Source organism: Marmota flaviventris, chromosome 10 (assembly GCF_047511675.1).
Source record: "Marmota flaviventris isolate mMarFla1 chromosome 10, mMarFla1.hap1, whole genome shotgun sequence".
NCBI lineage: Eukaryota > Metazoa > Chordata > Mammalia > Rodentia > Sciuridae > Marmota > Marmota flaviventris.
Window position 1 is genome coordinate 1,083,200 of NC_092507.1, and position 27,959 is coordinate 1,111,158.

A 27,959-nucleotide genomic window follows, 5' to 3' on the forward strand; every position below is an offset into this window, starting at 1 on the left:
TGTACTGCTGCCTCCTGCCAGGGATGGCCTGCTCCTGGCTCTTGGGGTGACTGCCTTCCAGAGGGACTCTGCCTGCAGACCCGCGGTGGCCCTCCCTGGCAGAGAGGCCAGCAGGAAGGGGTAAGCTGAGGGGAAGGCTGGGGTTCCGTGACCCTGCACCCAGGAGCCAGGCTGTCCTTCCAGGCTGGGCTACACAGGGGTCACAGGCACTGCCTGGACAGGAATAGCAAATGTGAGTTTGCCACTAGTGGGCTGACCCACAGGCCATGAGCCCAGCTCCAAGAGGCTGAGGGAGGGCTCTCTCGGAGGCTTCCAGACCCAGCGACTGAGGTGGAGTTAGCTGAGGAGCGCCGGGTGTGTTTGAAGTCTGCGCACGCTGGCTGGTGGCCTCAGGAACTTGTCAGCACTTCACATCTGGACACAGGCATGGAACACAGCCAGCCTGGGAAGAAGGAAGCCACCCCTATAGCGGAGGTGGCCCTGCCCGCTCGACTCCTTTCCAGATGTAGCCAGTCCTTCCACCAGTGGCTGGGCAAAGGGACAGGACCCTTCGAACCTGCCTCCTGACTTGCTCTGGCCAACAGACTGAGAAAGGGGCCGCTAGGCCCTGGGAGGGCCTGCAGTCTCCCCTGGAAGTCCTGAGACATGGAACCTTGGGCAGTGCCAGGCCTGCTGAGCTGTGGCTGCAGGCCTGGGGCAGCTCCAGGTGAGACCAGAGGGCCTGCCCCGTGGGCCCTAGGCCAACCTGAGGACCACAGGAGCCTGAGCAAGTGACCCCAGTGTTGGGCATGAGCTAGGGGCAGCAGACAGCTGAGGTATGACTAGTGTCACTGGACACAGCGGTGGGGCTTAGCATGCGGACCTACGCCGGATGTGGTCTGGGAGCAGAGATGAGGGCATGACCCTGCCCCCAGGGCCCCCACCTCCTTTTCCAAGCTCTAAAGCCAGACAAGCTGAGTTAGTGACTCCCATGCCAGAGTGGGCTTCTGGCTCCAGCCCCCCGCAGCACCCTGTGCACACCAGACCTGCCCTCAGGCCATGAGAGAGCTCCCCTTCATAGTGGCCTCCGGCTTTATACTTCATGACGCCATGTCCTTGAGGCTCTCCCAAAATAAAGTGTCCAGAATAGGTGTTTCCTGGGTAGACAACAGGAAGAAGTCAGTGCCATGTCCTGCATGTCCTCTCCCCTGACCAGTGTGGTGGCAGGGGCCATTTCAGAGTGGACATCCCTGTCTCTCACTCCTCACATGGTTCATGGGGGACAAACAGGACGACCCGGGCCTGGTCCTCCCTGCCTTGGGGCCTGCTGCTGTTCCAGGTGACCTTCCCTGTGGGCACTGGGGTCACGGTGTGGGTGAGACTTGTCCCCAGGCCCTCTAAAAACAACTGGAAGCAGAGCCTGAGAGAAGAGTCCCCTTGAGCCCCCGCTGAGCCCCCGCACCCACTGCCTGTGGGCTCTGAGGTCCCTGGAGCTCCCTGCCACGGGGCACGGAAGCCAAGAGCAGTGTTCCCATCCGGGACACAATGTGGTTGAAACGTCCTTAACAAAAAAGGAAACTGCAGCTGCAGGATCATCTTTTTCCTGACAGTCTCCCGATGTTGCCCAGGCTGGCCTCCAGCTCTTGAGTGCAAGTCAGGTGAGCCTCCAGCCTCAGCCTTTTGCAGAGAGGGGACAATAGCCCAGTGCCACCAGCACTGGCTCTGTGATGACGAATCTTTCCAGCTCATGTCTGGCAAGGTGGGCACACAGCCCCGACTGAGGTGTCCTCACTGGACCAGGTTCCGCCTGGGCACAGAGGCTATCTTTGCCGCTGGTATGCTGTGGTCACACTGCTGTCCCAAGCTGGGGAAACTGGGGCCTCTTGTTTCCTCACAACACCTGTGTCCAGAAGCAGGGGACCAACCTATGCCTGAGAGCGCCTGGGAAAGGAGGCCACACTGTTCCTCCGCACTCACCTGACCAGGCCCAGTACCGGCATCCGAGCCCTGTGATCTCGCCATCCGCAAACTCGCCCTCATAGTAACTTCCATCATTAAACAGCAGCTTCCCATGACCTGGGGAGGACCACGGAAAGTCAGGGACCCGGTCCCCACTGCCAACGAGCCCCAACTCGCCAGCCTCGTCTCAGAGTAAGGGTGGCGACACCTAACCCCCAGATCTCTCTGGCCCCGTCACATGTCCACTGTGTGCTCTTTGCCAGTCGCCCACGTCCTCCACATTTATCTCCAGAATCCTCCACCAGGAGCCAGAGGCAGCAGCACTGCAAGCTTGAGGCCAGCCTGGGCAACTCAAAATAAAAATGTGGGGCTGGGGTGTGGCTCCGTGACAGGGCGCTCGCCTACCATGCATGAGGCACTGGGTTCGATCCCCAGCACCACATTAAAAAACTAAATAAACAAAATAAAGGTATTGTGTCCATCCATGACTAAAAATATTAAAAAAAAAATGTAAAGAGGGCTGGGTGGAGCACAGTGGCAGAGCACCTGCCTAGCATGCAGGACGAGGTCCTTGGTTTCATCACCAGCACCAAAAAAAAAAAAAAAAATACAGTTCTCAAAACATCTAGTGACTGGAGTGCTCTGCTGTGTTCCTCAGCACTCTGCATTGGCTGGAAGGACCACAGAGGCCCAGAAGTGCACATGTTCCTATCTCCCTCCCAGAGGGACGCAGGCCAGGAGTGACTGGGGGCAACCCCCCACGCAGTCTGGGTAGGAGCTTCCACACCCTGGGTGTGGCAAGCACCAAGTAAAAGCTGAATGTCGAGATGGAAGAGCAGAAGCCAGCAGATGTGGCCAGCCCAGCCTCCAGGGGAACACAGGGAGGACGTGGGCAGGTGGGACCCAGCGACAAACAGCAGATGCTGGGGAGTCCAGACCCCAAACACTCACAGCACTTGCTATTGCATGTAGGGTATTTCAGGGGGTTTCACTTGAGGCTTTCTTTCCTCTATTCCTCTATAAAAGTAGGTCATCTCTTTATAATCAGGAAACAACCTTAAGGCACGTTTTCACTCTGGAAAAGATCAGCTAGCTAAGACTCCGGGGAGGACTTCCAAGCTGCCACTTCCTTTGCTGAAAGTGCCCCAAGGCTTGCCAGGGTGGGGGTGGGAGCGGCTCCCTGGGTGCCTGTTGCTCCTCCCAGCCTGGCCAGTGGCTGCCAGCTGATGGGGGTAGCACCAGGGTACTGTGAGCCGGAGCAATGTGAAAGGGACTTACTCAGCACCAGCATGAGCCAGAGGAGGCTGGGACCGGCTGCTGGTATGTCCCAGGTCATCCTTGTACGGGGCCATGGCCCACCCCAAACTCCCCAGGAAGCTGGCTGCACCTGTGTGTGGGGTTTCCTACCGTGTATCTTCCCCTCTTTCCATTCTCCTTCATATCGAAAGAAAGAATTTGGGTATACGTAGACACCATAACCTGAACATTGAGAAGAAAAAGAGCATAAGTGATGACCTGGCACTAAGTGATATTAGCAGACACCTGAAGGTGGACAGCTCTGGGCTCTGGAGGAGGTGTCTGTACGCTGTTGGCCTTTCAAGGAGTCTGTCCACTTCGCCTGGGTTAACTGCTGAAAGGCTGTGTGAGGTTCAGCTTCCTGCTTACTATGGACGGACCATGGATCCTTAGTGTGGAGAAGACAGGACATGGAGAGCAGGGCCAGGGCCAAACAAGCGGGCCCTAGGGAGTCCCCATGTCTCAGGGGTGTTGGTGGGGGTTGGGAAGGACTGACCTGGCTAGCCGGGGGAAGGCAGGAAGGTAGGGATGCAGTGTGAGAGCACAGAGGCCCTTCTGGGACCTTCAGTGGTCCGGACAAAATCCGGACTTACACCTAAGGAGGCCTGGCCAGCCTCCTCTCTGTCCATTCAGCTTTGGGCACCATCCCCACTCCCAACTCTGGGTGGAGCGCCCGCCGCCCGCCCAGGCAGGGGCGAACCCCCAGCTCTGGCTGTGCGCTGGTCTCCGGCCAGTTTCCACCTCACGACCCGCGCAGACTCTGGGTTCAAGCTGGTCTTGCTTCTCCCGGCTTGGGGTCAACCCCTATTAGAGTCTGCATCTCGCGGCCTACGTTTCCAGGGCCCCGCGTCGGGTGGGAGGTGGGGGGCCTTGCGCGCCCGCCCGGCTCGGCCTCGGCTGCGCGGCGCCCACCGGTGCAGCCCCGCCGCCCGCGAGCCCACAGCTTCGCCACCCTGGTGTCTGGGCGGCTGGCAGCGGGTTCAGACCCTGGCAGCCGCGAGCTCCGGGGCTCTTGGGCCTCGTCCTCGCAGAGGGGGTATGCTCCCGACGCGGCGCAGTCCGTACCGTTCCGTGGAGGCCGCCCGGGAGGATCCCGTTGCTGAGGGAGCGAAGCCGGGCTGCTCTCGTTGGACGCCGCCATCTTGCTGCCAGAGCTTCACTAGCAACCAGCCACGCCGTCTGCCATTGGCCTCGGGTCGTTAGGGGGCGTGGCCTCGGCCAGTCCGGGCTATAGAAATCTCCGGAGCGGAACATTCGGACCGGAGCCCGCGGACGCCACTGCGCCTGTGCAGCGCGGCGACTTCCGCCAGCCCGCTCCTTCCGCCGAGGGAACCGCTCGCCAACGGCCGCGGTGTCCGCACCGGAAGCGGAAATGGTTGGAGCTCCTGGCCCCGCCCCGCGGCCATCTTGGAGGCCGGAGGCGGCGCCGCAGGACGGAGCGGAAGTTCCCGTGCAGCTTCCCGGAGCCCGAGTGAGCGCCGGCGGCAGTCCTGCCCGCCGTCCTCCTTCTGCGGCCGTGAGGGAGACCGCGGCTCGGCCGCAGCGGAGCTGCGAGGTGCCGGGGGTGGGCTGGTGGCGCGGGGCGGCCGGGCGGCGCCGCCTCCGCCTCCCTCGGGCTGTCAAGGCTGCGGGCGGGCGGGGCCAGGGAGGGTCAGCCGGGCCGAGCGGGGACTGGCCGAGCCCCGGGAGGACCCGCGCAGAGACTGGCCGAACCCCGGGAGGAGTCGCGCGGAGACTGGCCGAGCCCCAGGAGGGACCGCGCGGAGACTGGCCGAGTCCCGGGAGGAGCTGACCGAGCCCCAGGGAGGGACCCGCGCGGAGACTGGCCGACCCCGGGAGCGGGCCGCGGTCCTGCCCTCCTCGGCCGCTTCTTTTCCCCCACTGGGAGGGGCTTCTGGGGAGAGTGGCCTGTCGCCGCCCGCACAGTTGGAGTTGGGATGGTTTGTGGCGGGTGACCGCTTCCCCAATACCTGTTCGCGCGAGGCAGAAGACGGTGCTGAAGGGGCTCAGGGAAGCCCTGTGTCGGCCAGGAGCGTTTGGTGGTAGTGGTTGGGGCTGAGCGTGAGGGCTTGAGTCCTGCAGGTGACTGCCCGTCGGTGTCCTCTGATGGAGTCAGTGTTTGCTTCCTAGGCAGGGTCTTAGAGTCCAGAGGGCTGCCTTCGTCCCGAGAACATTCAGTGGCACTTGTTCCTTTTCAGAGGGGAGGCTGGCTATTTGTCCTGGCACTGCTCAGTTTTAATTGGGTTGACTTTCCATTTCGTGGTAAAATGGAATTTTCCCATAAGTGAGTAAAGTGTCCTCAGTAATTGAGACTGAGCCAGTGCCCGTCATGATGTTAACAGGTGACTGGAGTGCAGGTAGGGGTATAAAGGCCAGATGGGATCTAGGTGCCCAGCCTGGAACGCGGCCTTGGAATAACCAAGAGTAGGGACAAGAAGAGTATTCCAGGGAGAGAATAGCACAGGGGCTCGCATGGTGCCTGGAGTCAGTGACCATTTCTTGTCCAGGAGGAATTGACCCCAGAGGCTAGGCAGAGGGCTTCTTTCTGTGCAGTTCCTAGTTTAGGAGTGATGGATCATAGAAACTAGCCAACTAATGGGTTCTAGAACAAGGCACATGGAGAACATTCTCTACAGTTTCTGGTGGGTACTTAGTTGTCTCTCCCTGGAATGGTTTTTGTCTCGTTTTTTTTGAGTGTAAAGCAATTACATTGAACAGGTAATTGGTTGACTTTCTTTTATGTAATGGGCACTTCCAGGTGGTAAGGCCCTGCTGTGACCCAGACAGGGGCCTCCTCAGGAGCTTGCACTGTAGTGGGAGGAGATTGAAAAATAAACTAAAAGGCATCAGAAACAATTGCTGCACAAAATAAAAACATTAGGGACTGGTGGTCAGTTTGGACAACAGTCAGGGCTCTCTGAGGAGGAGGTGACCTTTACACTGAGCAGAAGGAAGAGAATTGCAGACAGAACAGCTGGTGTGAGGGCTGCCCTAATCCAGGAACTAGTCTGACGTGTTTGCGGGGCTGGCACACGGATGGTGCCAGGCTTGCAGGCTCTCCATGCGCTGCCACGAGCTCCTTGGGAAGCCTGGGCATAGGGTGCCACAAGTGCTGTGACCATCCTGCAGATCCAGCCCCACACATTCTTCGGTGGCTCAGTCAGGTCCTGCTGCTGGGAAGTGCAGTGCTGGTTGTACTCCAAAGTTCACATTCTTGATCATGTTACAGTGCCACTCGCATGTCATTGGCAGCAGGTTCAGTTGAGATGTGGAGTCATGGCTGAGGTGCAGCTCAGTGGCAGAGAACTTGCCTAGCACGTGTGGGGCCCTGGCTCCATCCCCAGCACAGGAAAAAAAGGTGTAAAGTCATGTTTTCATATGTATGTTTGTTAGATAGTCAGTTTGTGACTAATGCATGTTTTAGTGAGTTTTTCACATCAGCCTGTAGAGTAAAAAGTTTTAAGTAGTTAGCTTCTAGTACATACTTTAATGGGATAGCCAGGTATTTTGTTTCTAATATTACTTTTGGCACTTCAATTCACACAAAAGTGTTTTTTCAGTAAACAATTGGTTAGAGTAAAATGAGGAAAAGTTTGAAAGCTCTACATGATGAAGACTATGAGTGAAGTAGCTTTCTGCAGGCTGGGCTTTGGTGTAAGGAGGGTGGTCAGTCTAGATGTGCGTGTACTGTAGCTTTTATTTAAACTGGGAACCCCTCTGGTGAAGTGTAAAGATGCTCTTCCCAGAAGGGATCGGGAGGACTTGGGAGCCATAATGAGCTTTTAGTTAAATTGTGTGTCTTTGGTTTACAAGTCTCTCCTGACTAAAGGGCATTTCTTAGACAGCTCTGGCACTGTGCTCTTGGGTCCTGGAAATGCTTACATGCTAAAGACTGGACACTGTGGCCTATTCAGCTGCAAGCCTGTGTTTAAGTTGTGATTAGAAAGCTGTCCACTCAAGACCTAGGGACTCATCAGGTGGCTTGTTGACTTCCACTTCAGAAGGAGGGTTTTCCCAGTGCTCACAGTGAAGATGTGGTTAGAAGGTTTTGGACTTAGGCAGGTGTGGGTTCTGGTTCCAGCCCCATTGCACATGGCTGATTGCTGGGGACAGCACCCTGGCCTTTGTGAGCCTGTTCTCTCTTCTGTGAGTGGGAGCAGTAACAGTAACCTCAAGGCTTGCTGTGGAATGAAGATTGTCCTTGTGTCTGGTGCTTAATAGGGCTTCATTTTGCAGATGGGAAACGGGCTGGCTAAGTGGCCAGGGGGTCTGTTGAGGACCTTTTCTGCTCAACATAAGTGGAACTTAAGCCTGACAGTGGAATCTGTTTGTCCTCTTCACTGTCATGATAGTTGCAGAGGGAGTTGGGCAGTTGTCACCCACAGATTTGGGTGGGGGGTGAGCCCTGCCTTCCCTATCTCAGGGCCCACAAGTGCTTTGTCTTTAAAGTGGGAGGGTCCCAGTTATTTAGCAGTGTCTCTTGAAGAGTGGTGGACCTCTGAGTCCATGCTCAGGAACCAGGTGTAAGGCTGGGCTCTAGGCCTGCTCAGGAGCAGAGTTGTGGCATGACCTTGGACTTCTTTGTGAAATGTGGATAATGATGCCCCTTCTCTCAGCCATGTGGGAATTAAGTGGGACAATGTGAGGACCTGGGTTTTGGCACCTGGGTTCTCAACAGGTGAATTCTGCCTGGGATCACAACAGCATGTCAAGAGTCATGAGCAGATAGGATTACTTCCAGTTTTCAGATAAGAAACTGGGACACAGATAGATGGGCTACCTGTGAGTCCTGGATGACATCTTTGAGTTGATGGAGGATAAACCCAGGACAGGCCATAGAGAAGACAGGGTGCTTGCGGGAGGCTGGGGATCCTAGAGGAAGAAGTACCTGGAGGGTACTTCCTGTGGACTCACCAGGAGACTCCAAGCTCAACAGGTTAGGGTGGACAGCACTCCTGGAGAGAGAAGGGTTGGGGAGAGAGATTGTGGTGCTTGCAGTAGAAAACAGTTCTCCAGTGCTGCTCAGCACATCAGCTTGCTCTGTCCTTTTCTCCACCAGAGCTTGTCACCTACTTGTTTCTTTGTCCCGTATAATTCAGTGTAAAAACACAAAGAAGTGGTTTGGATGAAATACTGAGTATGGGAAAACCTTGACAGATTGGTCAAAAATTTTCAAATCTTTGACTGCTTTTTATTTGATTTAATAGTATTTTGTGTTTTTCTAGTTACAGAATGTCTGAAGGGGACAGTGTTGGAGATTCAGTCCATGGGAAGCCATCAGTGGTGTACAGATTTTTCACACGACTCGGACAGGTTGGTGCATTTGTAGATCAGTGTAAATATTTGGAAGAGAAGTTTTGGCTCCTGACACATCCTCAAGCGTGTGAGTTTGCTGCATTGGTGAGGAGAGCTAACTACTAGCTGGCCCTACCTGACACTGTGCTCTATGCTGGGCTCTGCTCTCCTGTGAACTCTTGCTTGCATGTTTTCCAGAAAGGCCTGGTAGAGGAGAGTCCACGTGCTGGCTGGGGGCCACATGTGATCTTGGCCACATGGGCCACATGTATGTGTTTTTTTTTTTTGTGGTGCTGGGGATGGAGCTGGGGCCTTGTGCATGTGAGGCAGGTGCTCTAGCCCTGAGCTACACTCCCAGCCCTTTTTAATTTTCTTTTTAGCAACTTTTAAAAATGCTCTGCAGATATGGCTGGTGGCCTTTGCTGTGCTCTTGCTGGTCCTCTTCTGCCACCCACATCTAGTTTTCCCTGCAGGCCTCACCTTCTTGGCCTGCGCATGGCTATTGGGTGCTGCGTCCTTAGCACTGGCCTAGGTGGATGTGGGCCACCATGCTGTGGCTGTCTGGGCTGCTTGGTGGAGTGGTGGGGTTGGAGCTATTGGAACACTTCGTGCTTGAACTTGAGTGTAGAAGTCTAATTCAGTGAACACTTTTTTTTTTTTTAATTTTAAATATTTTATTTTTTAGTTTTTGGCGGATACAACATCGTTGTTTGTATGTGGTGCTGAGGATTGAACCCGGGTCGCACGCATGCCAGGCGAGCGCGCTACCGCTTGAGCCACATCCCCAGCCCCTAGTGAACACTTTTTGATGCTGATTCTTTTAACTCAATAAAAAATTTACCAACTTTTTTTTTTTTTGGTACTGGGGATTGAATCCAGGGGCACTCACTGAGCCACATTCCCAGGCCTTTTTTGTATTTTATTTAGAGACAGGGTCTCATTGAGTTGCTTAGGGTCTTGCTAAGTTGCTGAGGCTGGCAGTGAACTCGAGATCCTGCCTTAGCCTACTGAGCTGCTGGAATTACAGGCATGTACCACCACTCCTGACAAATTTATCAACTTTTAAAGTAGTATACGGCAAACTATTTAATTAATGAATCTGGGTGATGAATGTGCGTGGTCTCATTTTATGATTCTTTGAAAATTTTCACAATTTAAATTTTAAAATTAAAATAAACGTGTATGTGTATGAAAAATGAAGAGCTCCCTTAGTAACGTCCACAGCTGCCTTGGTGCACATCACATGTGAGCTCTGGCTGCTGTGGTCAGGCTGTGGCTGGCCCCTTGTGAGTGAAGGCAGGACCAACCTGGGGTTGCTGGACCAGTGGGAGATTCCAGTACCTTAGGAGACGCCCATGGGAGGAGCAGGCTTTGGGTCAGGACTTGGGTTGTGAAACCTGTTGTATGGGATGGTGACTTCAAGATGGGTGCCTTCTCCTTTTCAGTTGATGTCCTTTTAATTGGGGTGAAATTGGTCTCACCCATAATGAAATCTTTGTGCTAATGCCGCAGTACTATCTTCTAATTTTGGTTGTTTTATAGTATTTTTGTTGAGGAGGTGAACCACTTTAGGAATTATTGTAAATTTTGAATTGTCACTGCTTTGTGCTGACATGTATATTTATTGCTGTTTTAATGAACGCTTTTGAAAAAATTTTTTAAAAATATTTATTTTTTAGTGTAGATGGACACAGCACAATGCCTTTGTTTTTATGTGGTGCTGAGGATCGAACCTGGCTTCCGCCTGTGCTAGGCGAGCGCTTTACCGCTGAGCCACAATCCTAGCCCCTCTTTTGAAAATTTAAAACTAATTCTAGCTGGGTATGATGTCATGTGCCTGTAATCCCATATTTTGGGGAGGATCACAAGTTTGAGGCCAACTTAGTGAGACTCTGTCTCAAAGTAAAATTTGAAACAAGGGCTGGGGATGTAACTCAGTTACAGAGCACTGGCCTAGCATGTGTGAGGACCTGGGTTCCTTTTTCAGTATAGCCAAAAATAAAAACAACTATAGTGAGAAGTACACTTTGTAGCAAAGTTGTTGTGAGAGTTCCAGGGTGGACCTAATGCTGTTTAACCCTTGTCTCTTTAGATTTATCAGTCCTGGCTGGACAAGTCCACACCTTACACGGCTGTGCGGTGGGTGGTGACACTGGGCTTGAGCTTTGTCTACATGATTAGAGTTTACCTGCTACAGGTAGGTATGGACTCTTATATCGGATGTGGTGTTGGTTGGGACATTGGTGATCCAGTATCGAGAAGGAAACAATCTATAATAAGCACTTTTCAGTTCAGCACCAATGTACGAAGAATTTCAGTGACTGTCTTAATTTTTAAAGAGGATTGTTTATGATTCACCTTGCTTGTCTCATTCTGTAGCTTGAGTTCCCAGTGCACAGGCCAGTCTTGACCTCTGCCTGTGTTCTGCCCTTGAGTGACCTGCTGTGGATCATGGGCTTTCTCATCCCCTTATCCTGTCATCCCCCCGCCCCCCCCCCCCCCCCCCCCCGCCTGAACCTCAGGCACAGATAACGTTCTGTGGCAGATACCTCATTTGTCGGTGAAGACGTGGGCATTTGCAGGTTTGAGCTGTTTGATGATGCCTTTTATGAGGCCGAAGAGCCGAGTGAGTTCGCTGTGGTCTGTGGAGTGAGTGGTGTGGCAGCCTGAGGCAGGTCTGCTCATGCCTGGGCTGCCAGTGGACAACCCCAGGGCAGGTGCAGCCACTTGTTGTTCCCTAATGAGCACCTGTCCTCAGGGACTCCTTGCACACCTGGAGAGGAGACTGTTTCTTATTTGTAGGCTTGGAGGTTGCACAGGTTAAAAGCCTTTTCTCCAGAGTTCCAGAAGAGATGTCCTCATTTAAAGCACACCTTCCTTCCTGCTACCTTCTCGGACTTGGGAGGTTGTCAGCCCATGAATGGACAGGTTTATTGGACTCAACCATGTGTCTGGAGCGATGTGAAATTCTCAAATTAAGTATAAGCTGGGTGTGATCCCAGTGACTCAGGAGGCAGAGGCAGGAGGATCTAATCTTGAGGCCAGCCTCAGCAACTTAATGAGGCCATGTCTCAAAAAGTAAAAAGGACTAGTGGTATGGCTCAGTGGTGCAGCAGCCTAGGTTCATTCTCCAGTACCAAGAAAACAAAACACCAGGGCTGGGGCTGTGTCTCAGTGGTAGAGTGTTCACCTGGCACACAGGAGCACTGGGTTCAATCCTCAGCACCACATAAATGTAAAATAAAGATATTGTGCCCACCTAAAACTAATAAATAAATGTTTAAAAAAAAAAAAAAGATAACAAACATTGAATGTAGAGCTTGAGTTTTGTTCTCGTTCATCGTTTGTTCCTGTGAGTGAACCAACTTGGATTGGTATGAAGGTGGTGGCATTTCTTATATATCATAGCAGAACCCAGTCTGTACAGAATGTCTGGAATTGGTGTTGATTTTTAAAAAATTGGAACTTGGCCCATTCACTAATGGAAAGACTGGCCCAGCAGCCTTGAGTTAGGGGTGTGGTGGTGGTGCGGGGGCGGGGGGCAGCACACAAAGGTTAGTTCCACTCTGTTCAGAGCCAGATTTGTGTCTGATCTGGTGGCCCTCAAGGCTTGGCCCTACATGTGGTTATACTTTGCATTAAGGGGATTTTTCATATCTACTTTGTAGTTGTCTGATTTAAAACTTTTCTGCAGAAAGATTTCCTCTTGTTTATGAAAAAGTGCAGGCTTTACAGTTTCAGACATTTGAATTTTCTAAAGTTTTTTTTTGAGAGAGAGAGAATTTTTTAATATTTTTAGTTTTCGGCAAATACAACATCTTTGTTTGTATGTGGTGCTGAGGATCGAACCCGGGCCGCACGCATGCCAGGCAAGCGTGCTACCGCTTGAGCCACATCCCCAGCCCTAAGAAGTTCAGGCTTTGAAGACTGAGAATACAGTTATAGTATTCAACAGGAGGAGCTTGGTGCTTCAGTGTGTTGCACGTAGGGCCTGCCATAGGTTCTCAGTTCTTGGCATCTCTAAGGAAGGCTTGGCTCAGAAATTTCTGTAACCCTCGTCCTCAACAGATGTCCTCATGTTCTGGTCCTGGGAACCTGCAGGCAGGCACTACTTATCCATCAGAGGAGCACCAGCCACCTTGTCTTTGCTACCAGCTGAGATTATGTCTTGGGTCTCATGTGAATCTGCTCCCCGCGGGGCTTATGGCCAGGAGTGCAGGCCAGCGTCCCCTGGGGTGTCAGGCCACACCCCAGCCCCATGGTGTACGTCAGGCCTGTGATTTTTGAGGAAAGCCTCCTTTTCTGTTGCACTTCTGGTTGGGAACCCTTGGCTGCAGGTGTCACGTGCATCTAGTGGGATACTTGAAGGAGTTTGCTGCCTGGACCCTGGGTCATCATATTAGTCTCAAGACCCACAGAGTAATTTGAGGTAAATGGTCACCATGGACATTTCCATTGTCACTTAAGCTGGCGTCTCTTGCTGTTTCCAGGTTAGTCCAGGTTAAGGGGCACAGGCATAGTGAAGCACTTCGGGCTGCGCGGGTGGGCTGCTCACTAACGCTGTGCTTCCTTCTCTTCCAGGGTTGGTACATCGTGACCTACGCCCTGGGAATCTACCATCTAAATCTTTTCATAGCGTTCCTTTCTCCCAAAGTGGACCCTTCCTTAATGGAAGACTCAGGTAAAGCAGAGGCCATCCACAGTGCTGTGTGGGCAGTGGGTGCCTCTGTGCCTTCCTGGGGAGGCCGCTCGCACTCCAGGGACGCGCAGGGCTGTGCTCCAGGTACTTGCACGTACCTGTGGTAGCCGGGCTAGCATGAGCACTCTCAGCCTTCCTACAGCCTTGTCGGGGTGTTCACTGATGTCCCCATTTTATGGATGAGGAGACTGAGGCATGTGGGGTTATCTGGCAGAGAAGGGGACCAATGGAAGAGGCGCTGAGCCTGCCTCTAGGTTTCCACCTTCTATAGGCAGCCCATCCTGGCCCTGCCGTAGGACTTACCATTTGGCTTCTCAGGTGACCAGAGGTTTACAGGGCTCTCTGCTAGGATCAGCACAGACCACTAGACCCTGACTGCTGGTGGCCAGTCTGGGGTGAGGTGGCAAGCACTCCCTGGTTTCTGAGAAAGTGAAATGTGCTTGGCATGTTTGTGTCATGTCTGCGAGGTTCCTGCTGTTCCTGCCCTGCCTGGGCCAGGGAGGGGCTGGGGGCACAGACGATGTGTGATTCTGTCAGGGCACACTGGCTGCCTGGGCCCCAGGGTCCTCTGTTGTGGGAGGTGCTCCAGAGTGGGGTTTGAGTTGGAGATCAGAAGTCTGTGGTTTTTCTTTATAGAATAATTAATGAAAACACTAAAGGAAGTACAGCCCCTTCCGTTTAATTGCTATCTGAAGGAGACTAGAGAAGACCCTTTCCTGGGGCCTCAGTTTCTCTCTCTGTAAACGAGGTGCGGTGGATGAGCAGAGCATGGCCCGCAGCAGCTCACCGCAGTCCCACAGTGTTCTTGTGGGCAAGGACACAGCCTGCCTGCATTCTTTACTGCTTGTTTTGTGTAAATGTAATTCTTCCTTGGTTTTTTTTTTTTTTTTTTTTTGGTACTAGGGATGGAACATGCCAGGCAAGCATTCTGCCACTGAGCTCCATCCCCAGTCCCTTTGTTTTCTTGATGTCATACAATTGATGAAAAATCTGTGTGTAATTGAATTCTTTTTATGCATACAAAATGTGTAGAAGTCTTTCAAAAGAAAGTCTAAATTGAATCTTTTAAAGCATTGAATTGATTTGTAAATTGGCAGTAGACCCCCATTTTATCTTTGGCTAAATAATGTAAATCTATTTCCGAATGTGAGGCCTGCTAACTAAAACTTTTAGGGAAAGCTTCTGAATGTAGTGATAGAAATAAAAAGATGAGAGGCAAGTGCTATATCTCAGATTGGTAATCTGCCTTTCAGATGATGGCCCTTCCTTACCAACCAAACAGAATGAGGAATTTCGCCCCTTCATTCGAAGGCTTCCAGAGTTTAAATTTTGGTGAGCTATTTTTTTTTTTCCTATTAAACTTTTTAAGCTGTATTTGTATTTGACATGTGGTGACTGTGTGCTTACGGGGTACAGTGTGGCATGTCAGTGCATGTGTACAACGTGTACCTGTCAGATCAGGAAGCTGGCACGTCCATTACTGTAGGTATTTGCCACGTCTTTGTGTTGGGAACAGTCACGATCCTGTTAGCTGCTGTGAAGCATGCAGTGAACTGTCCCCCATAGATGCCCTCCTGTGCTGTGCCACACCTGACTGCACCTCTGACTCTGAAAGGTGTCTGTCTGGCCTGTGCGTGAGTGTGGCTGAGGAGACTGAGAAGAGTCAGTTTGTTCTAGTCAGCCACCAGTTAAGACTTCTTAAAGGAGTGGGTTTGGTGTGCTTCATTTTTTTGCAATGTTCATTCACCCAAAATGTGTTGGCTGGGTGGGTGTGGGGCAGACTGCCACCTTGTGATGTCTGGAGCTGGCAGGCATGAGGCTTGTTCTGAGAGGTAGGGAGCTGCTCTCTTGCATGCTTGAGCCTCAGAAGGGCAGGCCAAGGCAGCTGACCTCTGGGCCCTGTGGCCTCCCATGGCCAGTAGAGTTGGACTAATTTTCTCTCTGCCTAATTCTTTTTTTTTTTAAAATTTATTTTGTAGTTATAGTTCGACAGAATGCCTTTATCTTATTTGTTTTTATGTGGTGCTGAGGATAGAACCCAGTGCCTCACATGTGCTAGGCAAGCGCTCTGCCACTGAGCCCCAGCCCCTGCCTAGTTCCTGAGAGGGGTGACCATGTTGGTGATGGGTCTGGGCCTACCCTCAGGGGCTGGTCCCTGTGTACCCTAGGTCCCATGTAGCTAGAAGGAGGCAAGGAGGAGTGTGATGCAGGGACATGGGGTTGGACCCAGCTCCTCATATACCCCTTTGCCGGAGGGTCGGGAGCTCTGTGACTCGCCCTCTGTCCTGTTTCTGGGACCCCTGTTCTGGGACCCAGGAGGAACTGAAGTCTTTGTTGGGTCACTAAATTGAACCAACTGGGTTCCTCCAGCTACAGGCACTAATCCTGCAGCCCTGGCACTGGGCATGGGACACAGTGTGAGGTGCTGGAGTGTGGGGCAGTTGGGGAGAGGGAGTGCAGGGCCGGGGATCATGGGCCCTGGAAGCAGGGAGTGTGGAATCTGTTGGAAGTGAGGGCATCATATGCTGGGACCTTGGAATCAGACAGCAGGCCTGGGCAGCACACAGGTGCATCGGCTTCAGCTTGGCATGTTGTACTTTGTGTAGGTTTAAGGCTTTTTCAGCTTGAGGGACTGAAAGGATGACGCGGTTAAGGCTCAGGGTAGTGTGCACACACAGTTAATTCACACAGTGCCACAGGTTGCCACGTAGGCTCCACTCCCCGTGGTGCTCATTTGTGGGTGAAGACAGGGAAAACTGGAGGCTAGAGGGGGCTGGCAGTTGCCAGATTCTGGCCACAGGTAGCACTGCTAACTTCTTTCCTCATGTCAAGGCATGCGGCCACGAAGGGCATCCTGGTGGCAATGGTCTGCACCTTCTTCGAGGCTTTCAATGTCCCGGTGTTCTGGCCGATCCTGGTGATGTACTTCATCATGCTTTTCTGTATCACAATGAAGAGGCAAATAAAGGTAAAGACTTCAGCGCTGCTGTGCTCTGTCCTGTCACTGCCCTGGGAGAGCTGTGCCCAGGTCTCTGCTGTGCAGCAGGAGGTAGGGCCTGCTAGGAGTGGCCAGCACTGCCTAGTGCATGGTGAGGACCCCGTGCTCCCCACCGTGGAGGCAGTGTGCACAAATCTGCAGATCTCCACGTGGGAACCAGCGGGCCCTTGGGCAGCTGGCTGGGAGCTGGGGAGAAAGTGCCAGGTTGTGCCAGGTCATTCCTGGGCCTGCAGGGTCTCAGTGGCTCTTCGTAATTTAAAACTCAGGGCTCTGCAGGCGGGGTGGTGTTGCCACCCCCTCCCCTCCCACACAGGGCTCACCAAACATTCCCTGAAAGTCGGGATTTCAGGTACGGCTCGGACAGGTCAGCTGGGCTTTGGCAGTTTTCATGACTTGTGACTTGTAGAGAAGACTGAGGGGCACCTTTGGCTGTTGAGATTAGGGGAAGTGTGGCCCCTCGGGGGACAGTTGTGAAGTAACTCAAGCTTGTTTGTGTTTGTTTTCCCAGCACATGATTAAATACCGGTACATACCATTCACACATGGAAAGAGGAGATACAAAGGGAAGGAGGACGTGGGCAAGACGTTTGCTAGTTAGAAGCTGGACTGAATCTGGCACACGTGTTCAAGACGGTTTTGAGCCATTGTAACAATGCCTTTTTCTTCACATAAAGTAGTTGATTACAAGGGATTTGAATTTTCTTTTTAAAAAGGAGCCTCAATGATTTGTAACTGAAATACAGGTTCTTGAAGAAACTGGCATTTAAACCAGATTGCATTGATTTCTATTTCAGTGGTGTCCACATGTTTCAAAGGACGGCATTGTATTAACCGCAGGCTCAAGAGGCCAGGCGGGCAGCAGCCGCAGGAGCAAGGGGTGGGAGGGAGGACAGGAGAGAGGCTACAAGAGGAGCTGGCTGCTCTGCGTGGGGCTGTTTCCCAGCCACGGTGAGACCGGAGGGACCATGCCAACCCGATTCCTGCGTGCCAGAGAACGTAATGCTGCACAGGTGATTGATTTCAAGTAACTCTGGGGTTCTCATGCCAGTTTCCAAACCTCACCTCCCTGGAGGTGTTTTCAAGCTGGCCTCTATCACGATGACTCAAAACTTTGTTCTTAACTACCATGATTGCTTCTGAGGGCCTGGAATTATAAACATATTATATTTTAATTGTTTGAGATTATTTTGACACATTTCTTTGATACGTATGAAGAGTTTGTTTTGCTTTTGACTAAATGTTTTCAGCCCCTGTAAGGAAACACCAAAACTGGTCAGAGCAGGCCAGGTTTGTGAGTTTAACATAACAGCTTTTCATTTTCTACAAGGGAAATAGAACCTACCGCATGTCAACTTTTTTAATATGATAAAAAAAAAAATACTCTTAAACATTTTACTAAGTGACTTTTTAATTCCAGTTTTATTAAAGACAAGTGTCCTTTGCTTGCATAGTCTATACCTAAAGCACTAGTCCTTGCACCAAGGCCCAGCTTGCTCTCAGCTGCCCCGGGAGGGGAACAGTCTTTGACAATAGCCAAGAGACACCCCTGCAGGGGGCACAAGTGCTCTGGCCCTCTGGTGCCTTGGCAGCAGGGCTTCCCATGCACACACAGGGTTTCAGACACTGAGCCAATGGTCTGGACGTCTTTTGTTGACTTCTGATCTCAAGTTGAGCTCCTCTGAGAGGTCATATATAAGTCCTTCTGTGTACCTGAAAGTTCACTTTTTGTATGTGTGTGTGGTTCTGGGGATTGAATCCAGGGCCTTGAGCCTTGTTAAGCAAGTGATGTACCTGAGCCACACCCTCCAAGATCCCTGTAAATTTTTTTTCTCTCTGCCGCACAGTCTAAGTTGCCAAGGCTGACGTCAGACTTTCCTCTGGCCTCAGCCTCCCTAGTAGCTGGCAGTACAGGCAGCACCTGGGATTGTCAAACTCTGCCTGTGATGGGAACTCAGTGTGCATCTGTCCAGGGCTGAGCATGGTTGTGCAGAGCTGTGCTCCAGGCTCCCTGCAGGGGCTGTGGAGGCTTCTGCTGCCCAACAGCCCTGGAGCCATCCCCAGAGCTCCTCCCAGACTAGGGCAGGCAGTTGCCTGTTGCTGTTCGCTGGCCCTGCTCACTAGGAACAGCTGCACAGCAAAGCCAGTGTTGCTGGCTGGCCTCAGCCCCACATTCCATACAACCCAGAGGTCCTGCCAGGGGCAGCTCCACACATTTTATGAGATTCTTCCAGGTCAATCCTTTGTTCTCCATGGACCCACATTTCTGTGGAATTAGTTTCTTAAAAGTTGCAAGTTGTCTCTGGCACCAGTTAAGTTTGAAAACCTGGAAATATCAAATAGAGGCAGGAAGCAGGCTGGGGACACGCTGAGGGGGCTGCCACAGCATGACCTTGGGTAAGCAGCGTGCTTGCCCACCTGGGCCTTTGGGGGAGGGCACTGGCTCACCTAGGCTCCCCAGAGGAGCCTAAGAGCAGAAGCAAGTTAAGATGTGAAGAAAACAACAGGAAATTTCACTCAAGCTGGCTCTGCCCCTGCAGTTGGGGAGACCCCTTCCCATTTGTGCTAAAGCCAAAAATGGGAAATGCCATGAATTAAAAATATGTGCCAAATATTTAGTCAGAGGTACTGACCTTTGGTTACTGTGTGGTCTTGACACCCAGTCCTATAGATGGGCTTACCTGGCCTGGATGCTGGGGGCCTCTCTGACCACCCAGCTGGAGCACACTGCCCCCTCCCCACTCGATGCTCAGCTCCTACCTCCTGAGAGTCCTCTGCTCAACAGAGTGAATAAAATTCTTTCTGGACAACTTTTGAAATTAGTTCTCAACTGTGTGGCTGGGGGAGGGAGGGAATCCTGAGACCTTGTCCAAACGAGGGACCTCTGAAGAAGCCCTCAGCTGAGCCAAACCTGGGGCTTTGGCTCCTCCCTTGGTGGGCCACAGCCACCTGCCAAAGCAGCCCTTATAGTGCCAGGCTGGTCATCCTCGTCAGCACCAGCTTTTTGTCCTCTAGCCTGGTGGTGGGAGTCGTAGCTTTATGTGGCAACACAGTGCAAAGGGTTCTATGATTTCTGTACAACTAAGTGAATCTCGAGAATAAGCTTCTTGAGGTTCCTCCATCCACTTTCCGGGGTGTTTGGTGACAGTCAGCGGTAGTGCCTCAGGTAGACCAGTTTCTGGGGAGGGAACTTCTCCCTGCAGAGGGGACACTGCGCCTGTGGGGGATGGCAGGGTCACTGACAACACACGGGCTGACCCTTCCTGCTGAACCCATGATCTGCAGCTCAGGACCATGGAACAGCCTTCCCCAGTTCTGACAGGGTGGTGGTGCTAGGCATGGTCAGTTCTGGCCCACAGCAGCTGTGCCCCTGGACACTCAGGGTACCACACAAGGGGCTCCTCATTCACCCTCAGCACCTACGGACCACTGGTGCTGGGGACCTTCCTGTTGGGCTTATTCTGCTGCCCGAGCTTCACTGTATCTGCCCAGCAGTGCTTGGGCAGGCAGCTGTGGAGGGCTTCAGGCTTCGTCAGGAAGACAGATGTTGGGCCACATGAACTGCTCTGAACCCTTTCTTTTAGGTCTTCCCACCAGATCCCATTCTGGACGCACTCTGGTCCTACCCGCTGGGACAGGGCTCCCTCTGCACTGCTGTGCAAGAGTTCCACAGGGTACACTGGGCTCTCAGAAACGCCCATCCCACTGGCATTACTGAGTCTCTTGGGCGTGTTTCCAGAAGAATGAGTTCTCCTGTCCTTGTCCTGCTCCATGATGTTCAGGGCGCCCTCCCTAAGAGCTCTCTGGCTAGAGCCACTCTGTAGTCCCTCCTGGCAAGGGAAGTGCCCAGCTGCCTAGGGGATGCAGCATGTGCACTTTGCCACTCGGCACCTGTCCTGCTGGAAATGGAGTCCAGTGTGGGCACAAGGATGGTGGGTGCAGCCTGGCAGGGCAGGGTGAGGGCAGTATGGTCTGGGCCTTGTGCTCACCACATGCCTTCTGCCCAAGGTCTCAGCCAAGACTGGGCAGGTGAACACATGGACTTCTACCTAAACACGGCTCCACACCTAACTGACCTGGGCACTTTTAGAAGAGGCCACCCTCCACCCCAGACAGAGGGACGTTTAGAAGGGCTCGGGCTGGCCACACACCTTGGTGCTGCACCACTCAGTGATGCACTCCCAGCAGAAAAGGTGGCCACAGGGAGTGGCTGTCGCATGCCTGCGCTCCTCCAGGCACAGGGTGCACAGTGGTGCGCGGGAAACGGCTCTGTCTTCCAGGGAGCTCCTGGGGAGGGCAGGGCAGTCAAGGTCAGAGTGCTGTCCAGTTCTTGCAGTATGCTCAAGCACCCCAATAGCCCTTGCGCACCTGCGGTGGGACAGATTGCGGTGCAGCCTCCACTCCTTCCTGGCTCTCCGCCTCTGCCTGAAGCCGTACAGCTGCAGCCCCACGGAGAGTGCCAGGTGCAGCAGGGAGACGAGCCCCAGCAGCCGGTAGCTTGCGCGAGCCCGTGGGTCCTCTCCTGACAGGTGGTGGATCCGCAGCTGTCAAGGTAGGTGGCCCCAGAGCCATCAGCACCCTGAAGGGGACCTGGCTCCAAATCTGCGAGAGAGCCCCTGTTCTGTCAGGCCCAGGCCTCCCAGGGTGCTGGGAGTGCCCAAAGAATGAGACCAGGCCTGGGGGTGGGTTTGGGGAGACTCAGGAAGAGGCCCTAGGCTGGAGACTGACTGCTGGCCATCCTCAGCATAATTGGGGTGAGCCTGAGGCTGGACAGGACAGGGGAGTGGGTGAAGATTCTGCGGTCATCCAGTAACTGCCTTTTGGGGAGAAAAGGGACTAACTGGAAAAGGGCCAAAAAGAAGCTGAGGGGACATGGAGCCGGACATGTGGACATTCCTCACCAGCTGCATTGTTACAGGGACAGACACGTCCCTATTTTAGCAAGGTATATGGCTCTCTGACCCTACACACACTCCCAGTCTCTCCTGTACCTAGTAATGTAACTTCATGTTACTGAAGAAAAAGCCCATTGCTCCAAAGTGGAGACAGTCAGTTCAGCCAGATAGGCATCTTGGGCCAGAGTGGGAGCACATATAGAGGTGGCAGACCCCAAGGCCAATCTGGCCCCGCTGCCCTTGTGGAGAGGAGCCCCATGCCTGCCCGGTGCCTGGCCAACAGTGGCCCTGGAGGAGGGAGAACAGCCACTCAGCAAACTACCCAGATCCTGCAAGGCGTGAGGACCTACTACATACCTTCAGGTCTGGGTGCACTGAACATTGAGACCCCACCACAACTCTGCAACTGATCCTGGTGACCTGCTTATATGTGGGGTGGGGCAGGCAAGATTGAGAGGGACCTGGGAGGGGCTCAAGGCAGCAGTGCAGTGGCCAAAGAGAGTACTGGGGTCCTACTATTCCTCCCTGGACCAAGACCAGTCCACCAGTCCCACCTGTCACCCTTTAACTCATCCCCTTCAGGATGTCACCCTGAACCCTGGGCATGGCCAACAGGACCTCCCTTCTGAAAACTCAGGCAGCATTGTAGCCCAGGAGGAGGGCACCAAGGCTGGGGGCAGAGACATGCTCCATGGGTGCCAATAGAGAGCCAGGACAGGAAGAGTTGGGGTGGCTGTCAGGAGCAGCAGACGGATCAGTAAATGCAGATGAGGGAGGCCTGGCAGAGGTGCTGTCTACATGATCAACTGTTGGAGAAACATCCCTGGACCAAGACCCAAGACACCGCCCCTGTGCCAGGACTGCAAAACAGTGTGAGTGGGGCCCTGGGAACTGGGCTGGAGCCTGCACTCGGCACTGACTGGGACCACTTGCTCCCTCCCCAAAGCAATAAAATGTACACAGCCGCAGTCTAGACCTGTGCTGCAGATCTGCCCCAAGGTCTCTGTTTAGTGACCTATCCCCACCTCCTGGCAGCCCTGCACAGGAAAAAAAGACTTGCCCTACCCTCGGAGTTCATGGAAGTTGGACTTCCCCAGGTCTTTCAGCAAAATGTAACTGAATAAAAACTGGTTTTCCAAGTAGAGGTCTCGTTCCCACCTCAGACTGCAGGCACACTTGACTGATGACATTATCACATAGACCACTAGCACAGACCCTGCAGCAGTGGTCTAGGTGTCCAGGTAGGGCCCTTGGCTCTTCTACTTACATAAGTGATCCCTGTGAGCCTCTTGGCCAGGTGGTAGAAGATGCCGTGGATGTAAAACCAGGCTATGTGGAGGCGATGGAGGCAGGCGAGGCCCTGTCTAAGGATGAAGGTGGCCCGCTGAAGTGTCCTCCTCTGTTGCTCAGTCAGGGTAGCCATGTGGCGACGAACCCATCGTCGTGTCCCTGACCGGCCACGTCCACTGGGCACCAGGCTACCCTGTGAGGGCCGCATGCTGTCACCTTCAGCCTGCATCTCCTGCTCCAGGGGCAGCAGGGCCTTGTCCAGCAGGTAGGGCAGGACTGCATGAAATGTGACCAGCATACAACGGCGGAGCCTGGAGGGCACATGCCGCTGGGATGGGTCCACCTGGATGATGCCCACATACTCCTCCCCAAGGGTCTGGTAGCCTAGAAGGACAAGGACAGGTGTGCACTGATGCAGGGACAGGCTCCTGTGGTCAGCCTGTCCTCAGCTTCTGTACCTGAGCATCAGTCCATAGTCCCACCTGTTACCCTTTAACTCATCCCCTTCAGGATGTCTCCCTGAACCCTGGGCATGGCCAACATGACCTCGCATTGCAAAACCCACCTTGTGACCTCAGGGACACAACCTGCCACTCAGGCTGCCCTCAGCTCCTGGGATCTGGCCTGTTATGATTGGGATCTGGAAAGTCCCCCAGACTTATATGTTGAAGGTTTGGTCCCCAATGTAGTGATAGGGCTTTTGGGAAGCAACTGAGGCACTAACCCACTGGTAAGTTTATAGTTGAGTGGGCTACTAGGAGCTGGGGCCTAGCTGGAGGAGGCAGGTCACTAAGGATATTCCTTGACCTATTCCTCTGTTCTCTGCTCTGCTTCCTGGTGGCTACAAGTCAAACAGCTCTGCTCTTTTACATGCTCTCCACCACGGTGCTCTGCCTGGCCAGAGGCCCAAAGCAACGGGGCCAAGTGAGCCAAAATAAACCTTTCCTCCTTCAAGTTAGACGTTTCTGCTTTTGTTGCAGCAATGGAAAGCTAACACACCTGTGCTCCCTGTTCCCCCAGGTTCAGAGCCTGTGCTTGTTCCCCTTTTCTCCCCTGCTGCCCCTCTACTCCCTGCCCATGCGGCAGGACTCAAGTCTTGTTGCTCCCTACCTCCCACACACTCCAGTGCAAACCCAGACCTGGCTCACTCCCAAATACCCGGCTTCCAGGTCACTTGCCTAGCAGATATCATCCCCAATTCACTGCTAACCAACAGGGAGCTTCCAGACCACCTGGGAAAGCCTGCTCCCCACTCCCTGTCTCCATGGAAAACCATGCTGGCCCTCCTATTCTTGAGGTCAAGCCTATAGTGCATCCTTGACATCTCTTCCCGTGTGTCTCCCTGCTTCTACCTCTGCCTGACCTCTCCCTTCCCATGTCCTTGCAACACCCCCACCTTTCAGAGGAAAAGCTAAAAGATCACAAAACTACTGTCTCTCAGGGGCACCCCCAGCCTTCTAAGGAGGCCTCCTTATCAGGGTCTTCTTGGCCCTGGGAAATGCTCTTTCTCAAAACCGCCCTTTCCCCTAAAGAGCTTATCACCTCCCACAATACTACACAATGCAGTTATGTGGTGTTTATCAGCAACCAGAGCATTCCAGGGTGGCAGGACACCCCTGGGTGGCCCCCTTCTTTACAACTGGCTTGACCTTCTCACTCCCCCATCAGAGATTACTGCTAGCACCCCTGGGACTCGGGTGACCACTGTGACCCACTTGTGTCACCAAGGTAGCCACTGAAAAAAACACCACCCTGGGCAAAGTCCTGGAAGAAGGTCTCCAGGGACAAAAATGATGGAGGGCAAGGCCCCTGGCTGGGGGTTGAGCCCTGGGCTCTGGGGAGTCCCGGGCAGCTCCTCCTCTGGTCTGTGGTCCCTTCCTTCCTGGGGCTGCATGTGGGCTAGTTTCAGGAGCTTCTCACTCTGCCTGGAAGCCCCCCATCCCATCCCCATCCTTTGACTTGGGTGGGTTGTGGATCCCTCAATGCCAAAGGCCTGCTGAGGGTGGTACCTGCAAGTGTGGTGAGGCCAAAGTAGGCTATGTCTGAGAGCAGCTCGATCTCTTTTCTCCACTCCAACCACTTCTTTGCACCTGAGAAGAGAAAAACACATCATTCCTGGGGAAGTGGTGGGGTCCTTTAAGGGTGAGGGCCAACAAACTTCCCCAGGTGCTCAGTACCAGATCAAGTTCCTCCCCTTCCGGCAAGCTGAGAAAGCCCTCAACCACCCTTCTCTCTCCTGGCCTCCCTTGGCTCTTCCTCCTCCTGCCTGGGCCTGCGGCACAGACCCCTCCTGAGAAGAACCCGCTGCAGCTGTCTCCCGCTCCAGGGCCCGCCGCCCCAAGGCCCCAGTCTAGGCAGTGCTGGGCACAGGCTGGAGGCCGCCTGCCCGGCGTCACGCCTGGCTCTCCAGCTGCCTGGCCGAGCGATCCCGGACTCCACTTGCCCGCCTGTCGCGAAAGTGACGCCCACAGGTCCTATCTGTGGGGACGTTTGAAGAGTAAACGGGTGACCTTTGGACAAGCACGGAGAACAGCGCCTGGCACAGAGTACGACAAAGTGTTTGACAAATAAACACGCCCCGTCCAAACAGCCTATTCTGACCGTCACCCTCTCGCGGCCGCCGACCCGGCCTCCAGGGCGGGGCGCCCGCTGCGGCCCGGGGGGAGCAGCGCCCTGCCGCCAGGGCCTGGGGCCGAGCCGCGGTGGCGCCGGCCTCCCTCCCGTCGCGTCCTCCCGGGCGCTCACCCGCCAGGCTGTGCAGGGCGCCGCCCGCCGCGCTCCGCAGGCCGCCGCGGTAGTACTCGTCCTTCTGCGCTGCGCGGATCACCTCGGGGGGGGCGGCAACCCGCGCCATGGCCCTAACTTCGCGACCTCGCACCGCACGCTACCCCCGTGGGCGTGGCCAGATGGTGCATGACGCGGGCTCGTCGTGCGGCGCAGGCCTTGTGCGTCACTCGGACCAGGGCGTTGATTGTGGAAAACTTGACAGGGACTAGACCGAGCGCGCAGCGGGGCGGGGCCGGGGCGGGCGGGAGGCGGGGCCTGCGGAGAACTTGACAGGGACTAGACGGAGAGCGCAGAGTGGGGCGGGGCCAGGGCGGGCGGGAGGCGGGGCCCGCGGAGAACTTGACAGGGACTAGACCGAGCGCGCAGCGGGGCGGGGCCGGGGCGGGCGGGAGGCGGGGCCCGCGGAGAACTTGACAGGGACTAGACGGAGAGCGCAGAGTGGGGCGGGGCCGGGGCGGGCGGGAGGCGGGGCCCGCGGAGAACTTGACAGGGACTAGACGGAGAGCGCAGAGTGGGGCGGGGCCGGGGCGGGGCAGGGGCGGGCGGGAGGCGGGGCCTGCGGAGAAGCCTGCCGGGGGCGAGACCAGAGGCGGGGTGAGAGCTCGCGGCGCGCGGGCCCTAGGATGGGCGGCAGACACCCACCACTGCCCGGAGCCTCTGGCTAACTGACGCTGGGCCCGCGGAACGTGCGCTGGGGAGCCCTGGGACGACGGTGACCGTCAGCCGCCAGCGCCCACCCGGACTCCTGACTCTTCCCAGCCGCTCTGCTCTCGGGAAGGGACGGATGGACCTAGGCGCGTGCTAAGGTCGCACGCCAGCACGCCAGCGGGGTTGGCGCCGCCACAGGCCACAGAGGAACCTGGTGTCTGCGCGGCCTGCTGGGGGTCCGGGGGTCGGAGGGAGAGGAAGACGAGTCCGGGGAGAGGGGAAATGGCCCGGCAGAGAGGGGCGGGGCACAACGGGAGGGGCAGGAACGTGGGAGGGACGAGCTGGGAGGAAGGGGCGGGGCACGACGGGAGGGACGGGAGGGGCGGGAACAGGGGGACAGCGTGGCTCAGGAGAACACTAAGGGAGTCCACAAGTTTCTGGCCAACTCTCATGCAACAGATTGAAATGCATTTCTTTGTTGGTCCAGGGCCGTTCTAGTCCGCAGGTCCACGGGGGGTCTTGTTTCCTTGATTCATGAGCTCAGTTTTAGGTTAGGTGTATGAGGTGTGGCCCGCTCTGGGCACCCTTCACCAACCGGTGCCTGCACAGGAATACATTTTCCTGATTCTCTTAGGGGCACGATGAGTTGAAAATCCCAGCCAGTCTCAAGGAGGGAATTCTGGTCCTCTAGGACCAGAAACAGTACCCAAGTGTCTGTTCCCAGGGAGATCGGGCTTAAGGGCACCCTGATTTTAAGTCTAAGCCCCAGATCTTGGCTCCACTATTGAATGGTGCATCTAATCCTCAGTTTCCTTATTTGTTTTGGTGCACTAGTGCATGCAATAGTGCACCCCAGGTCTCTGTCTCCTCACAAAGGCCCGAGCCCAGGGCAGCCAGCAGATGGCGCTGCCAGTCCATCTGCTCTTTTTAAGTCTTGTAGAATTTTTGGGGTTTAGGGAATATTCCTCCAAAGAGTGAACCAACTCAAAATGTGGGCCTCAGTGCACAGGAAAAGAGTAGGAAGGTCCTAATGTGGGCTCTCAGAGGAAAGAGAGAGTGAGAAAACAGAATGGGCACCCTTGCCACATCCTAAATCAGTTTTCCATGCCGGTAGGCTGGCTTCAGGACTGGGAGTCCTGTCTGTTGCAGTGTTCTGGGTTCCAGGATTATGGAATGGGGTGGGGAGAAGAGCTTTTGCAGGGCAGAGGACATCTACCATTGCTTCCTCCCTTAGGTACCCTATCAACTCTCTCTTGGCTCCTAGGACTGATGGCAGGGAGGTACAAAACCTTGTGGAATTCAGCAAAGGCAGCCATAGGCATGGGGCAGAAGTGACTGAAGTCCAGTCCTGTCCTCGGGACTCTGACATCTGCTTCCTGGGCTTCAGCAGGGGATGACCTCAGCCTTCAAGCCAGGTGTCTTTCCCATCTTCCCACCAAGGTGAAATGCACTGATGACATTGCACAAGAGCATCCTGGGCTGGCCTCTGACTTCTCCAGCAGGGCCCTCCCAGGCCCTTTGTCATTCACACACAGTCCTGGGCCTCAGTTTTGGTCTGTGGAACAGGAACGTAGGGTTAGATATGAGGTACCCCCCAAAAGCTCATGTGTCAGACAGTAAAGAAAGTTTAGAGATGAAATGATTGGGTTATGACAGCCGTGACCTAATCAGTGCATTAATCCACCTGATGGATCAGCTGGGTGGTAACTGTAGGCAGCTAGGTGTGGCTGGAGGAGGCAGGTCACAGGAGCGTGCCTTTGGGAGTTATATTTCTTCCCTGGTGAGCAGAGCTCTCGCTGCTTCCTGGTTCCAGGTCCTGAGCTGCTTTCCTCCTCCACGCCCTTCTGCCCAGAGCATGGAGTCAGCTGTCTGTGGACTGAGACCTCTGAAACCATGATCCCCAAATAAACTTTTCCTCCTTTAATCATTTTTGTCACATCTTTCAATTGTAGTGACAAATAAGCTGACTAACCCCGGAAGTAATTGTAATGATTGGCTAACACTTACTGAGAGCTTCCTAGGCTAGCAGCAGGCTCCTGACCCATCTGGATCCTGTGGAGGGGCAAGCTGAGTCTGTGGGTCTGGAGCAGCTCTGACACCTCAGTGATGTGGGGGC

General features: G+C 54.2%; 3 protein-coding genes and 1 long non-coding RNA gene across 8 annotated transcripts in view; 2 read left to right on the forward strand and 2 right to left on the reverse strand.

Annotated features, from left to right (window-relative positions):
* Positions 1-4,375, reverse strand: part of Morn1 (MORN repeat containing 1) — a 49,662-nt gene extending 45,287 nt beyond the window's left edge. The window contains exons 1-4 of the mRNA XM_071618537.1: positions 4,300-4,375; positions 3,346-3,417; positions 1,957-2,055; positions 1,026-1,136 (exon numbers count right to left, since the gene is read on the reverse strand). Of these exons, the coding sequence (XP_071474638.1) occupies positions 1,026-1,136; positions 1,957-2,055; positions 3,346-3,417; positions 4,300-4,375 (358 nt within the window). The remainder of the gene's footprint in view (positions 1-1,025; positions 1,137-1,956; positions 2,056-3,345; positions 3,418-4,299) is intronic.
* A 255-nt stretch (positions 4,376-4,630) lies between these two features.
* Positions 4,631-17,398, forward strand: Rer1 (retention in endoplasmic reticulum sorting receptor 1). Of its 2 annotated transcripts, none has more exons than XM_027947509.3 (7): positions 4,631-4,789; positions 8,460-8,547; positions 10,622-10,726; positions 13,111-13,210; positions 14,482-14,560; positions 16,061-16,196; positions 16,735-17,398. In XM_027947509.3, exons 2-7 carry the CDS (start codon positions 8,467-8,469, stop codon positions 16,822-16,824), a joined length of 591 nt encoding a protein of 196 aa, XP_027803310.1. In that variant the 5' UTR covers positions 4,631-4,789; positions 8,460-8,466; the 3' UTR covers positions 16,825-17,398. The 2 variants fall into 2 exon arrangements, with proteins under 2 accessions (XP_027803310.1, XP_027803311.1); XM_027947510.3 differs by having other exon boundaries at positions 4,635-4,705.
* Positions 17,399-17,626: 228 nt separating this feature from the next.
* Pex10 (peroxisomal biogenesis factor 10) lies at positions 17,627-25,342 on the reverse strand. Of its 4 annotated transcripts, none has more exons than XM_027947508.3 (6): positions 25,154-25,342; positions 24,418-24,498; positions 22,386-22,792; positions 20,592-20,767; positions 20,375-20,510; positions 17,627-19,440 (listed from the first exon to the last, which is right to left on the reverse strand). In XM_027947508.3, exons 1-6 carry the CDS (start codon positions 25,260-25,262, stop codon positions 19,372-19,374), a joined length of 978 nt encoding a protein of 325 aa, XP_027803309.1. In that variant the 5' UTR covers positions 25,263-25,342; the 3' UTR covers positions 17,627-19,371. The 4 variants fall into 4 exon arrangements, with proteins under 4 accessions (XP_027803309.1, XP_071473366.1, XP_071473368.1 ...); XM_071617265.1 differs by lacking the exon at positions 25,154-25,342 and adding an exon at positions 24,919-25,003; XM_071617267.1 differs by lacking the exon at positions 25,154-25,342 and adding an exon at positions 24,852-24,862.
* Positions 25,343-25,802: 460 nt separating this feature from the next.
* LOC139707200 (uncharacterized) lies at positions 25,803-27,739 on the forward strand. The gene is made up of 3 exons (XR_011708710.1): positions 25,803-26,001; positions 27,108-27,283; positions 27,657-27,739. It is a non-coding gene; the product is annotated as an uncharacterized lncRNA (long non-coding RNA).
* Positions 27,740-27,959: the final 220 nt, after the last annotated feature.

Excerpts from the sequence above, each read along its gene's own strand:
- Rer1 (XM_027947509.3), top strand. The coding sequence starts at position 8,467 with ATGTCTGAAGGGGACAGTGTTGGAGATTCAGTCCATGGGAAGCCATCA. Across the intron at positions 10,727-13,110 it reads TTAGAGTTTACCTGCTACAG|GGTTGGTACATCGTGACCTA; the intron begins GTAGGTATGGAC and ends CTTCTCTTCCAG. Across the intron at positions 16,197-16,734 it reads CAATGAAGAGGCAAATAAAG|CACATGATTAAATACCGGTA; the intron begins GTAAAGACTTCA and ends TTGTTTTCCCAG.
- Pex10 (XM_027947508.3), bottom strand. The coding sequence starts at position 25,262 with ATGGCGCGGGTTGCCGCCCCCCCCGAGGTGATCCGCGCAGCGCAGAAG. Across the intron at positions 22,793-24,417 it reads TGGCCTCACCACACTTGCAG|GCTACCAGACCCTTGGGGAG; the intron begins GTACCACCCTCA and ends TTGTCCTTCTAG. Across the intron at positions 19,441-20,374 it reads CTGAGTGGTGCAGCACCAAG|GCGCAGTGTCCCCTCTGCAG; the intron begins GTGTGTGGCCAG and ends CATCCCCCACAG.